General features: G+C 41.4%; 1 protein-coding gene across 5 annotated transcripts in view; it reads right to left on the reverse strand.

The window, feature by feature from the left end:
* Positions 1-15,076, reverse strand: part of ZNF423 (zinc finger protein 423) — a 234,895-nt gene that overhangs the window by 91,052 nt on the left and 128,767 nt on the right. For all 5 annotated transcript variants that reach the window (XR_001875017.1, XM_017816098.1, XM_017816097.1 and 2 more), the window contains one exon: positions 3,425-6,648. Coding sequence is in view for 4 of the 5 variants with exons in the window: in XM_017816098.1 (XP_017671587.1) it covers positions 3,425-6,648 (3,224 nt within the window). In the remaining variant the exon portion in view is untranslated. The remainder of the gene's footprint in view (positions 1-3,424; positions 6,649-15,076) is intronic.

A 15,076-nucleotide genomic window follows, 5' to 3' on the forward strand; every position in this document is an offset into this window, starting at 1 on the left:
AGAAAGAACTGCTTGAAATGTGACTGCATCCAGTACTGGGAAACGAGAAATCTCAATACTAAACAACTGGTTATGTTTCTCGAGATATGCATATTCCTCTAGAAAGGATGTGAAAAGGAATTAATAAAATGTATTCAAAACTGAAGGTGCCATGCATAGAAATAAGTTCAGAAAAACAGGAAAGCATTACCTCTGATGAGATCTTAATAGAATGAAAAACGATCTTGAACTATACATGTGTCAGATACTGAATGGTGCCTCTACTGGTGATGCTCATCTGAAAAAAAAACTTTTTAGTCCTATCCAAACAGAAGAGCTCATGTAAAACTATAAGAATTAAACACAAATTGATGTTAGAGCAATCTTTTACTACTAAGATGTATTTTATTTATTCCTCCTAGTGATGCTTCTTACAGAAGACTATTGACTTCAATTAAAATCTCCTGAAAACAAATCCTCCAAAGTGGCTGTTGCCATATGCACAAGGCAAAAACTTTGCCTGCCTGGGAATCTATCTTATTGACCAACATGACTGGATCCTAGGTAGGCATCCAGTAACAAAAGCGATCAATTCCCAGATATTTCTTCCCGTTTCTTTGCCATTCTAAAATGTACGAGGAAGACAGAATGCAGCAGGATTTTCAAGAGTTATGTCTTTTCTTTCATTCTTATGGATAAAAAAGAACCAAACTCCAAAACTGCCAAGCAATTCTGAGTGGTTTTCAATACTCATTTAGCTGTCTCCAACTGATTTTCAGAATGAAATCTCAAATAATTCAATAGTAAAACATCAAATCAAAATGTAACAAAATAGTCATACTTTCTTTGTGGTTCTATATCCACTTGCACATATACATAAACTTAAATAAAAAGAAATTGTTCAGTTTCTCCTGCTCTCTTTTTTTCTTCCTGAATATTCTTTGTTCATCAAGGGCTAATATTTATTTTCTTCTTTCTTAAAATCTAATCTACCTATACTTTCATTCTGACTGTACCTCATCCTAATCTTCAACTGTTTTTCCATTTAAGAAAGAAAAATCAATAAGGTGTTTGAAAAAAGAAATGTAGAAGTGCTCAAGAAGTGGAGAGAAGTAGCTCTTCTCTGGACATGTGCAGATTACATGCACTGTATGCTAAACAATGCTCCAGTTAAGTGGTATCTTACCTGTGCACAGCACCTTACAAGATGACAAGAGAGATCATGTTCAACTTACTTAGCTTTGCTATGAAGCCAATGAAGTTAAGTAAATGCTGTTCTTGAAATACAGAGATATATCACCATTTAAAAGACAGTATAATTCTTTGAAAATCCCTGTACCAGGCAGACACAAAGGGCACTCATTGCCTTAAGAAACTTGAGTGAAACACCAATAGTTTTCAAGTGAACTGATATCAGAATTCAGGTCTTGTACCTATAATGAAGGCTAAGATAATGAATTATTCCTAATAACAATATATCTGTTCCTGGGATGCATACCACAAAGGTCTCTGATATTAGCATATGTGCAGGCCATAGACACAGGTTGAAGGCACCATTTGCCATCGTCACAAATGCTACTTTTCATTATCTTCTTCAAAGGAGCTCAGAACTTTCCTCATGGGATGAAATCCAAAGCATTTACCTTATTGAAGAGCTTAAAACTTTCCCTGAGAGAACAAGTATGGAAGCTGTCAATGAATAGAAAGAGTTAAAGCAAGAAATAAGACAGAAAATGGCAACGTGTCCCGCTAGCTCATAGGAAGGAAAAGGTAATACTGTAGGCTACAGGCATAGCAATATGAATTAGTCCTACCTAAGATAACAGAGGTGTTTTTAAAGAATTTAGAAGGAAATAAAGGCCTGAGGAGGAGAAGGAAGGACAATGACCTAGCAAGAACCTCAGCTGAACTCTCAGAAGGTATCACACCAAAGGAGGGATATTTCCATTTCTTATTCTTCTGCAAAATTAGGTGTGTGTGCCTGGAGGCCTAGTCACAAATTCACCACACCCAGAGGGGAAAATATCCAGTTGTTTTACTAACAGAGAAAAAAAAATATAAACGAAATTAAACTTTCTGTGGGATTGTCTCAGGAGCCTGGGTCAGGGCACTGAGGCAGTGCCAGTGTGTCCCTGCACAGCCCAGCTCGGCCAGAGCTGACACGTCCTGCCAGGACACAGCCTGCACCAGCTCTGCTGGAGGCATCTCAGCCTACATCCTCAGCACATACTTAGGGTCTCCTTTTACTTACTGAGCCTCTGGTGTTCTAGTTGAATGGTATTTTCAGGTTCTTTTAATTCAGTAAGATGTGTTTATGGGTGCTTTAATTAGCAGATTGACATAAACAGGCATCTACGGCTGGAATTATTCATTAGGAGTTGGGTGCCTAATTTCCTTAGATACTTTTGAAAATCTCACCCCATCATGTTTAATTAAAAATGTCAGATGATATCAATACTCAGATGTGTCTGCTGTTGGTCTCCTGAGAAGATTTCCAAAATCCACTTCTCATTCCATCTGTTCCTGACAGAGGAAGGACTGACTTGGCCCATTCTTGAACCAAAACGTCAACAAATAATTTTAAAAGACTATAAACTGCAAATGATATTAATCTCCTGAGTAGGCTTCTGGAACCTTACTTGGATCTGCATGTTCCCAAATAACTTGTAAGTGAAGAAATGGGAAAGCAGGCTATCTGTGAACAGTCAAGGACAGCACACTTATATGTACTCTGCATTAGACAACAGTGTCCAGATTTGCTAAAAAACTAAACTTACCGAAGGGCCATGAAGCAGGTTCTTTTAAAATCATACACACGTACATGCATGCACACATGTATGCACACAGACATCCAAGTAACCTCAAACCATTCGCTCTGACAGACATCCATAAGGACAAGCTCTTTAGCATAGTAATTTGTTTTACGTGAGAATTTGGGGGGTAGAGTGGAATTCACTACATTTTTCCTCAGGAGTTCCTGTATCCTCCTGCTCATTTTTATTTCCCTAGTAAAAAATAATCTCCTTTCTCATATATGACAGATTAGATTTTTTTTGTTGTTGTTTTGGGTATTCAGCATCTCCTTTTCTCATTAAATTGCCCCAGCTTTTCCAGATCTGCCAGTTCAGTAGAATCGGAGCTCATGGATAAACTCAATCTCCACTGTTCAAGTGTTTTAGCTTTTTGTTGCTAAATCTAGGGCAGTTCTATGGTAAAAAATCTGATGTGCTGCCACTAGGAATCAAGGACCCTGCGAGGCTGAACAACTTTTAATTTTTCTATGTGCATCACTCTATCTTTCCTCCTGTTTTGTTGGGTTTTTTACTAGCACAAGTAATTTGATAAAGTAACAGTGTGACAGTTTAAAAAAAAAACAAACAGACCAGTTCTCACATTGAAGGTCTACATTTTACGCCTCAAACATTTCAAGTTCAGCTGTACTTACTCTGGGAACAGGGGACGTCTGGGTACCTTTCCTTTGGCCACTAGTCTCAGGTGTCAGGTCTCGGTGGTCTACCTGAATGTGGCTCTCTAGGTCTTCAGCACTTTCAAATTTGACACTGCACTCTGGACACCTCAGACTGCCACATGGCCTCTCGTTCACCTCCTGTGGAGTCAAGCCCGAAGACTGTCCATTCGTGCTCCTGGTCATGCATCCAGCACACAGGCCATAGGGAAGGCCATTCACATCCAACTTTACCAAGTCCTGTTTATTCCGGAACTCCTTCAAGCACAACGCACACTTGTAGAGTTTTTGCAAGGCCTGGCCGTTGGGTGACGAGGTTGCAGAGTTTCCTGCCAATTTCTGCATATGGAATGTCCCATGAATTTTCAGCTCAAGGGTGGAGGTGACTGTCTGCATGCAGACAACACAGCGAAACCCGGTGAGGGAGTTTCTAAGATCTGGATGCATCTGGCAGTGCTCAATAAATTCCTCCTCGCTCTGCAGCGGCATTTTGCAGATCCGACATGTCCCTGTATCCAAACTCTTGCTGTGAGTGACTTTGTGCTCCGTCAGGGTCAGGAGTGATGGGAAACGCTCCCCACAGATGGGGCACATGTAGTGCTTAGCTGGGCCTCGATGGGTCTGCATGTGCTCTCTCAGGCCATTTTCCGAGAAAAAGGTCCTTGAGCAGATATTACACTTATGGCTACCTTTGATAAATTCTGCTTTCTTCCTAGAACAGTCATCCTCCCCAGGCCTGATGTTATGATCTCTCAAACGATGGTTCTGCAAGAGGACCTCCATAGTGTAGGCAGCCCCACAAATGTCACAGCCATACATGGGCTCAGAAGCATCTACATCATCCTCACTGGCTTCATGACTATTGGAAGTATCTGGATTCTTCATCAACATGTTCTGGATATCTGCCCCTTCTGTCTTCTTATTTGTTGGGGTCATGCCATTAGCTGTACCATTCTCAGCGCTCGCATCAAAAACACAATGTTTTTCCCGCAAGTGCTTTTCAAGCAAGATGATGGCATGAAAAGCTTTGCTACAAAACTTGCAGTTGTATTTTTTGCTGTGGGTTGTGATGTGGCACTGCAGTTCTACCTCTGTGCTAAAGGTCTCACCACAGAAGATGCATTTGTGAGACTTGGATGGATTTCCCAAGTGACTATGCTTCACATGGATCTGGAGATCCACCTCCTTCCTAAAATCCCAGTTACAGGCTGTGCAACGATACATCTTCTTTTCATTGCTGTGCTTAACTGCCAGATGCACTTGGATAGATACCTTGGAATCAAAAACTTCTTGGCAAAGGGTGCAGTGATACAACACAAAAGTATGCATGTCCAACAAATGCTTCTGCAAATCATCCACTGAAGAAAACTGTTTGTCACAGCTCTCACACACATAATGAGTTGAAGTTGTCATGTAATGTACAGTGAGATGTTGCAGAAGAGACTCCTGGGAATCAAAGTCTTCTTTACACTGAGGGCAAGACTGTTTCCTCAACAACAACTCCAAATGCAACTTTAAATGGGTTTGAAAACTTTCAAAATTTGAGAACTTTAGATCACACTGATTACATGGGTATTCACCATTAGACACTGAGTTTACGCTAGCAGAAAGCCGCTGCCTTTTAGGGGATGAGACTTCAACATCAGAAGAAACTGGACTCTGCTCTGCTTTTGACTTCTTATTGTGTGCCAGAGGAATGTTCTTGTGGTTTTCTTTAATATGCTTTGTAAGCTTCAGGATGGAGCCAAAAATGGGGGAGTTTGTGCAATAAGGGCATGAATAAACTTCCATAAAAGACTGTGTTGGCTGAATGACAGGGGAATCCAATTTTGAATTTCCTACATTGCAGTGAGTCTGCTGAATGTGCTCAGTCAAGGTTGCTTCGGTCAGAAAGCCCATGGAGCACTGGTTACAGAAGAAAGCGTTGTTGCCATCTTGAGTGGTAGCGTTTGGGCCACAGTGAGTAATACGGATGTGCTCCTGTAAGCTATTGATATCTGCAAACATCTCCGGGCAGTAATTACAATGGAAGGCAGAAATGTTGCTAAACTGCATCATGGGATAGGCATGGTTCTTGTGCACTTTTCTCACATGTTCATTCAAGTTGTACAGTGTAGGCATGGAATCAAGGCAGATCTGGCACGTGTGGCTTTGCTGAGGTTTGTCTGCATGAATGGTCTTCAGATGGATCTCCAGAACAGCAAGGCTGTTGAAATCACGCTTCGAGCAGTATGGGCAGCTGTAAGTAACTTTAGACCAGTTCTGGCCTTCCTCTCTGTCAACAGACCTGGTTTTCTTCTGTCCTCTCAAAGGCTTTAAGGTTGAATCCGGGGTGGAACCTCTTTCCACCGATGCGCTGGAGTCGGGCGTTGCACTGCTCATGGACGCAACACTCCCCAAGACTGGGTCAGGGCTGATGCTGTGATTGCTGGAGTCAGGTTGTCTGTGGCTGTCCAAGTGGCAATAGACTTCCTCCACTGAAGAAAACTGCTCCGGGCACATAGGGCACTTGTGTTTTTTGTTGGCATGGGCTTGATGAATGTGTGAGAGCAGCGAGTTTTCATCTACAAATACTTCAGGGCAATGAATACACTGCAAATCGGCCTTCTCGGAAAGCTGTGGGTGGCGTGTCATTACGTGCTTCTCCAAATCTTCAGTCTGACTGAATGTCTCTTCACAGTAATCACACATAAAATCATCCTTCTTCACCTCTTTCTCAGTCTTTGCCATATGTTCCTTGTTCTTTTTATGAGCTTGCATGTGACTCTGCAATGAGCTGGTAGATGAAAACCCACGTTTACAAACAGTACACTTGAACGGTTTGCTAGAGCTGTGGGTTTTCAGGTGAATTTTGAGGTGGTCGCTGCGAGAGAACGCAGCCTCGCATTCGTGGCAATGGTACTTTTTATCCCCTGTGTGAAGCTTTATGTGGCGATCCCTACTTCTCTTGTGCTTAAAAAGCCGGCTACAGTAGGTGCATTTGAAAGGTAGTTTGTCACTGTGGATCTGCTCGTGCCTTTTAAGGTAGCTCAGGCGAATGAAGGACTTATCACAAAACTGACACGGATATGGCAGGCCAGTCCCCCCTTCCTCCTCCCCGATGCCGAGATCACACCCATCTCCTATCATCTGAGTGGGTGATGCAACATCTTTGCTGGAGGGAGATGAAGCCACCCAGGAGAGTTGTGGGTCGTCATCACCATCTGTAATGGGAAAGCAGAAAGGAGATTAAAAACAATTCCCAGTGCATCTGTGAAATAAGGACAAAGCTCTCAACAACACTATGGGCTTCTGCTACTACAGCATTAAAAAAAAAAATCAACTCAAAAACCCCCCAAAAAACCCTCTTGAATTTCAAAGGAGGTTTGAGAAGGAGAAATAAAAATATATTTGTACACATAATTCACAAATATGCCAAGACCTAGTCTTAATAAAAAGCATTTTTCTTTAGCAGGTTTAACACCTGCTCACTGTACTGTAAAGCAATAAACAATGAATAAAGAAAGCAAAACACAATGTGCAACGAAGCAATACAAACATTTCAAAAAGCTACAGTGTTAAGTGATCACCTGTGAATTTGTGGGTCTTTTAAATGCTACATCAAGATGATTTTAAGTAATGCCTCCATTAAATAAAATCCTTCAATTCTGTCTCAAAACTGTAACAGAATTAAAGGCTGCTAAAAGGCAGAGTCGAACATGTAGGTGAAATAAAAGCGTAAGATTTGAAGCAGCTGAACAAAATCAGAGAAGAGATGTGCACCATTACCACATTCGCTTGTATAAGAGGTAATGTTGCCCTTTTGGTATAAAACCAAATTTTAAAAAGCCCAGGAAAATCACCACTGGACACATAAAGACATCACAAAAGAATCAACTTCAGGATAAACCAACAATGGCCCAGCTTCTGTTTTAGTAACTATTTCCTTTGCTCAATATGAAGCTTTGGAAAATATTTTATAATTCAATATTACTATAACAAAAAACAGCACCAATTCCAGCAGCAAAATAGTCATTTTAGAAAAAATACATAAAATGTTGTCAGCTTTCATTAACAGAGTTGTTAACATGCAACAGAAGAGAGTTAAATACCCTAATTCCACCAAATGCAGAGGTGTTGAGAGAAACAAAAACACCACTAGTCCGATATAAAACTAAACCACAGAATGAAGCAAAAATAAAGTTCATGTAAATGAGGGAAGGCGCTGGCCACATAAACATTTGAAGATTCTGAAAAGGAACTGGTTCTCGAGATACACTGTCCTTATAAAACATTTAATGTTCCTACTTCAGCTTTTACTAAAACAAACCAATAAAAAAAAATCCCCAACTGTGTGTGTAGGCTGCCACACGCACACTCCTCGTGCCTGCCAACTACAGAGTCACCAGGCGGAGGAGAGCACATGTACGGCAGAGGAGCTCTCAAAGAAAGGCTCGGCTAATGAGGATATCACCACCGTACGAGGCAGCTCCTGTGGCACCGTTTGCTTTGGCAAAGACCTGTTTTTCATCCCAGGAAAGAAAGAGAGGAGCTACCTTGGAAAAAACTACACCAGATATTCACACACCGAACAACTTTTCCCGCACGACACGGATGCCTGTTTCTCAGGATGCACAGGTCAGGCGGCCACCCCCCTCGCCCCGTGCTCCCCAGAGAGCTCGGCTCCCCGGTTTAACTAAACCTCCTGCTCCAGAGCGATGCTGGACACCGGGAACACGCTTCTTTCTGCTCCCAAAATGCACCTCGACTCTCAGCAAGCACCCGCGCTTCTAAGATGCTCAAGGTCTTTGTGCTCAACCAGTTCCTCCGAGTCTGGCGGAGCCCAAACCTAAAACACAGGCAACGAGCTCCTGATTTTTTACGTAAACTTTTCTCAGGCTTCACTCCCCCGACCATGAATGGCTCTCTCTCTCTCTGCGGCTGCAACAAAGCCTCATGTTCCCAATTTAAGCCACCTCCGCCGCCCACCCCGCTGCCAGCACAGCTTTGCTCAGCCCCCAGGGAGCCCCCGCCATCCCCCCATCTCCGCCGCCAGCCGTATCCGGGGCTCCGTCCCCACGGACCTGCGGCCACGGGCCGTCGGAGGGAAGGAGGCAGCCGGCTGCCAGCGCCCGGATTAGGGGCCCCGGGGAGGTGCCGGTAGCTCAGGGCTGCCTAATTCCCTCCTCTCACCAGCTGGGCTCCTCCAGGGGCAAGGAGACAAAGGGGAGCACGAGGGGGATGCTGGGCCTGAACTAGGGCAGCACATGTTGCGTTTGCTGCTGCCGCTGCTGCTGCTGCTCTCTATGGGGAGGGAGGGGGGGAAGGAGAAAAACAACAACAGGAGAAAAAGCACTCCACCATTGTGTTACTTACTGCTGGAGGTTACTGGCTGCGATTAAAATAATTTAAAATGTCCATTTGCAGAAATTCTTTTTTAAAATACGTGCATTTTAAATACCTTCTCTTTCACAGTCAGGCTGCTGTCATGCCTTGCGCCGGGCAGCGGCACACAGAGGAAGGGCTGCGCTGGGGAGAACCCAGAGCACTCCAAACGGCCCCACAGAATAAAGCTTCATTGTTCAGCTCTGAAACCGTGCATGCAATGGGCCAAATCCAGTGGTAACACAGGCTGGGCCAACTGCTTTAACTTCATTACATCCATATGCACTTATGCCAACCATTACATTGGCCCACCACACAAACTGAACAAATCTTTAGAAAGTCTCTTTTTCCTCTGAAACGAACTGATTTACCTCAAAACACACTCTTAACCTTCAAATAGGGCCATTTCCCCTCCAGCTGCTGCTCTTCAAACATATTGGGCCATTGAGAAAACAAAATCCAAGAAAGCTGGTATTAGTATTACTTCGTGAGCGAAGCACAAAGCCATTGCTGTGCTCATATAATTTGGATTCAAAAAAATTAACATTTCTCAGATTGAAAAGCTGGATTTGTAATAAAAATGGAAGCATTTACATAGACAGGTAAAAGCAAAGACTGTCTCCTTTTGTTAGCTTGATTTGGACCTTTCACCTATTTTTATGTTCAGGCTCTACACTCTTTTTATTGCACCATTTTCTCATAGTTTTACAAATTTAAAATAATTAGAAAACTTTAAGCCCGAGAAACAACCTGCCTGGACTTCTTATAAACAAGATACTAAATTACTAAATGCCTAAACTGAAGAAATTAGGGAAAACTCATTATCATTAATCTCTTTGTGGAATGAAAAATAGCCCTGTTAATTTTAACTTGCCATATTAAATAGAAGAAAAGACCTTTAATGAACTGAGAAGGAAATTCTAAGGTATTTTACCAGAGTAATATTTTAGTGGGAAGATATATTTTAGATGTGGTGTGACATGTCTAGCAATGGTGGTTAGAATAATAATTCTACATTAATGCAATCAAAGGAATGTAGCAGAATGAGAAAAATCACTTTCAAAAAGGAGATTAAAGTCATTAGAAATGGCTAATCCTGCAAAGTGGGACTGTTCTAAAATAGAGAATCACATGGCTAGTGCAAGGCTTTTGTCATTTGCGCATAAGAGAATCAAAACAAGTATTAAAAGGGTAAGAAAATTCAATAAAAAGTTTAATTAGGAAAAAAAGAGCATTAAGGAAGCTTCAGGATGTCAGTAGTCCTCAGGATATATGTGCAGGTCATGAAGCTTAAAGGGCCATTCTTGATAATCAATCTCAAAGTGGTACAGTAATTTAGCAACGTAATGTTCAGCACGTTTACAGGACTGCAAGCATTTATCATCATCAGTGAAGAGCTAATTCCAGCCTCAATGCATTCAATAAATGTATTTTTCCTTCTAATAAGAACAATTTGGCCAAACTGTAGTATAAATCATACTTCATTCTCTATTTGTCTTCCAGATAATATGAGCCAAGTTCAGAAATATACTCATGAAGTTAAAACAATAAAATGAAGTCTTAAAAAAATGTGATCTCTCTTAGAAAGGAGACAAACAGCACATCACAGATTGACAGGAGTAAGCAGCACTGCCATCTCAGCATATACTGACGACGTTGATATAATTATTATTTCAGAGTTATTTTGCTAATGGAAATATAATCAACCAGACAAAATTTCACAGTCCCTGCAAAACGCTTTCCTCCATCTCCCTGCCCAAAGCTACTTGGAAACATTATGTTTCCGCCAGACTTTGAGCAGAGCTGCATTTGAAGGGGTTGCAGAGGGACAGGCCAGCTCAGCTGCCTGGTCACCCCAGCCCTGGGGGTCAGCATTCATGGGTGGGAGCTGCACAAACCCAGGCTATCCCCCAGCCAGTTGCATTTTGTCTTAAGAACAAAAGGTTTGCACAGACACCACATTTGCTGACCTGGACCTGAAGTTCATCCTTGCCTAAACCCTCCTGTTTATCAACACGGAGCATCATCGGGTTCCCCTCAGGGGAAGAAATCTCCCTACTCCATCTCCCTTACGTGTAGAGAGTTCAGGTGGCTCTTCCACAGGGCCTCCGTACATCCCTGCACACCGTGGGCACGTCGCAATGTGGCCAGTGCAGTATGGGAGGCCAGTTTATTCCAGCTCTGGGTGCCACCAACACAGACTGAGCACCATGAGCTTCAGAAGAGGCTGCACACCCAGATTAGGCATCAAAAAAACTCCAGGGTTTGGCCAAAGAGGCAACTTTGAGACTCCCCTCCTGAGCTCAGAAGGCATCTCTGTGCAGGACAGTAAACCAAGGAGGTTAGATTTAGAACGTGTTCTTTTCTATCATGTTTATCCCTCTAGAGCAAGAGAAACAGTTAAATTAATAAATACAAAACCCCAAAATCAATTATTGAAGAAAGGATTGCTGTTTGATTTAAGCTCAGACTCCTGGTTCTCTCCCAGCCCCTTCATGGCACACAAGTTAAGGGTGGTCAAAGCACTCGAATTGCTTTAAGCTATTGGAAGTTGATGGAATTCTATCACCCAAAAAGTAACTTGCTTTTGAAAACAAGCTTGGCATCATAAAAGACGCTTCTGAACTGTGTTTCAGTTCCTCATCTCCATAATAGAAAAAAAGCCATCTGCTCCTCAAGGGCAAATTGTAGGGCTTACTTCTGCATAGCTGTGAAAACCCCAAGACATCCTCAGATGGAAGGCCCAATAGAAATGCTGCCAATTTCAAAAATTATTATTATTGCAGATGCTTAACTATGAGACTAAAACACAGAGATTAAGGACTAAAAAAATCCTCAATACTGATTACAGCAAATTTTGCATTGCTGCACTATGTATTAAAGCCAATGATAGATCATCACAATGGATTATTGTAAGAACCTCACATAGCATACGCTGCTCATTTACACTGCAGTGCTGGTGTGAAATAATGCAAATCAAGTTTACATAGCAAATTTTTTAAGCTTCAACATTTTCAGTGGACTGTGACAGCTTTTTTGCTTAAATTTTTTGTTGGCTTGTTTAGTCCCATTTTCCTGCACTTCTCCCACACAGTTATAACTAATAATTAAAAGTATCATTAATATTCTAAACTCAATTTCTATGCATATATCAGCTTCACTGAACATTTCTGTTCGTTGTGTCACAAAAGGCAATGATAGACTGTGAACCACCAGCCCTTGTGGCAGTGAAAGCCTTTGTGTGCTGAGACTGCACCTACGTCTGAATGGGACTGTAACTGCTGGGCTGTGACTGAAACCCACACTAATGCACACTCAAACACACTTCACTAAACAATGGGAAAAAGGTATCTGCAACTTAGCTGTAATTATTCCTCAAAAAATATCATGCAACTGTCCCCCAGAACTGCTCAACCCACCGTTAGCCAAGGCAGTGAGGAGGCCCTGGGAAGTTCAGGCTGCTCTGAGGAACTCTGTATGCAGCTTCAGCCTTCAGCGACGTTGGCTCCTTCACCAAACAGTCTTCATAGTTTTGTATTCTAAGGCAGTATGCCATTTTTAATGTATATATAGATAGATAGATAGATATGTATAACATGTTCAAAGCAAACCTGAAGTTGGTTTGCAGTTGGATTTTTATCCTGAAGTTGGATAAAAATCCAAGAGGTGCTAATGTAAGTGGCACCACAGGCAGTGCTTTCATTGTTTTCTGTGACTTGAGAAAAATGCAGTCATACCTAATCATTCACTTCTGAGGTAAGCATTTTTGCTGGACTACATTCCCAAAGGTTAGTGACTCTTTTCCCAACTTCTCAGTTTCACACTGCAATTTGTTTTTTAGTGAATTTTTTCAAAAGGCAAGAAAGACGTCTGGCTCAATGGAAAGTATATATAATCTAATTTTTCTTCTCATGCAGAGAGAAACTTTGTATTTAGAATACAAAATCAGCACAAGATGTAGTGCAGAATTTCAAACATTAAACTTGCTGGGATGTCTGCCACAGATAAACTGTTACATGTAGACAGTTTAAACCTCGCTGGTTTTGTTTAAACCTTTCTGTAGTGATCAAAGATACATCTAATTAGTCTTTTTTATGCTGCAAGTTAAAAGTACACACAAAGATGTCTGTTGAAGCTTAGTTGATATACAGAAACTTGTTAAGCCACAGTAATGCATGCCTGAGCCCTTGTCTCCCATAAGCAGATATCAAGACTCAGTAATGACCACAACAGGGTGATCCGTAATTCTATGCAGATGATAAAATCAGAAACTATTTTTAACATTATTTTTCTTATGTCAAACAGTCTGTATTTTGCTGGTAACAAAAAATTAACATATCGTTAAACAAGTTATTTCACACTTCAATAAATGGCATAATAGGGCTGGAGGAGAAAGTTTTATGTTAGATCTAGGAATAAGCTAAATGCTTTCAGAGTTAAATCACTGTTTTTCTTTACTCCCTTTGGAAAAGCAGCAGATACTATATTCTGCTGTGCATCATGGACTTGGGACTGAAAACAGCTGCACTCTAATTACATGTAAAGTGTACCAAAACATTCCTTTTATCACAGACTGTAAATCTGTTAGCATCTGTCTCTCCTTTGTTTCTTCCACAAGATACAAGCTTGTTTCTACATTTTTCTCACCTGTAGCGGTAATTAAAATTCATTATAAATGAAAGGAGTGAACACTAAAACAAGTTCCTCTGTGTACAGTTCTAAACTCAAATTAGAAACAGCTGTTTGCTAATTCATGCAGTGATGTTTTGTCGTGCTCTGTGAATCAATAATAACTCACCCTATTTCTACCAAAATGTTAGGATTATATATATACTTTGCTTAGCAATTTGCTCTTCAGAAATGTTCAAATGCACATTCAGACTTTTTTAAGCGAGATTGGAAGATGATACCTACAAAATCATCAATGAAATAACAGAAAGATCTTAATAGCTTGCTGCTCATGCTTACCCTGCTACCTAGAGGGTCCTGTGTCATTCTTGCCTGCTTTGATACCTACAGAGCATTTAGGTAAAGGCACATTGTAAGACAGATGTGAAAAAACAAAACTCTATGTGGAGTCACCCGCACGCATCACGGATGCAAGAGTCACATAGAGAGAATATTATAAAATAAGAATTTCAGCTACGACACGAACAACTGTCAAACACTAGGAATGATAAAGCCCTCAGGAAAATAATCCTAGTAGAATAATTATTACTTATAATAATTAGTTATAAAATTAGTTATAATAAATGGTAATGCTTATGCTAATTGTTAGTAATATTTCTTCATATTATGTTAGCCACAGCACAAACCTCATATGACCCCATTGGCCTTACACTCACACAATTATATTCTGCACTTCTTGCTACTTGACGTCAACATTTATCATGATTTCAGCACTTGATTATACAAAACAAAGAGACAACACACAGCGGTTAAGAGCTTTGCCTGCTTCCTTTTTTATCTAAACCTAGGGATACAAGCAGGTGGTTGCAGTGATTTGAGCAAACCCTAGGGCAGATTTACAGAGCCTGCCCTGATCACAGCATGAGTGGGGCCAGGCCTGGGCCCTGCACTGCCCCCTTTGCAAAGCCAAAGATCCAGCCTGGAGCAGTAAAGAGCACCAGCCTCCATGAAAGTCTCTGCAATACATGCATTGCTTCATACATTTTCTAATCTATATATAGAGATGTTTTCCCTTCCTTATGTTTTGCTGTTTTTAGCAGGGAGGGTGCTTCCCATACAGCCCACACCCAAGCATGGAGACTGAACCACTCGTGGAAATGTGGCCAGCGGGACAGCCTTTCTGGTGGGACGAAATGCATGAGATTAGTTTCCTAGATTTATTATTTCCTCTCCCCCATTTGATCGGGCAGCTCTAAGATACAGCAGGCACCTGTTCTCAGGCTGTTCTGCTGAGAACCCTCAGGCACATGTGGTCAGACACACTCAGCTCAAGCTCTTCCCCTCAGTGCATATCCATAACTGAGCATCAGCCACCCAGACTAGCTGCTGTTTGGAGAAACTCAAAGAATGCAGAAGGTGAAAGTAAAGAGGGACAGACTTTTCTCCATGAACAGAGCAGACTGGTGTGATTTAATTTAATGCTTTACTGTGCTCATTTTCATGTTTTTGCATTGTATGTTCAAGTGAAGATTAAGTCATCAATTACAATCCATTTAGCTCATTCATAAAATTCATTTAAGGGTCATATCCTGCATGGTGAACAGGGAGCTCTGGAAGCCAGTATGGACAAGGACAAGC

Source organism: Lepidothrix coronata, unplaced genomic scaffold (genome assembly GCF_001604755.1).
Source record: "Lepidothrix coronata isolate B3197 unplaced genomic scaffold, Lepidothrix_coronata-1.0 Scaffold54, whole genome shotgun sequence".
Lineage (NCBI taxonomy): Eukaryota > Metazoa > Chordata > Aves > Passeriformes > Pipridae > Lepidothrix > Lepidothrix coronata.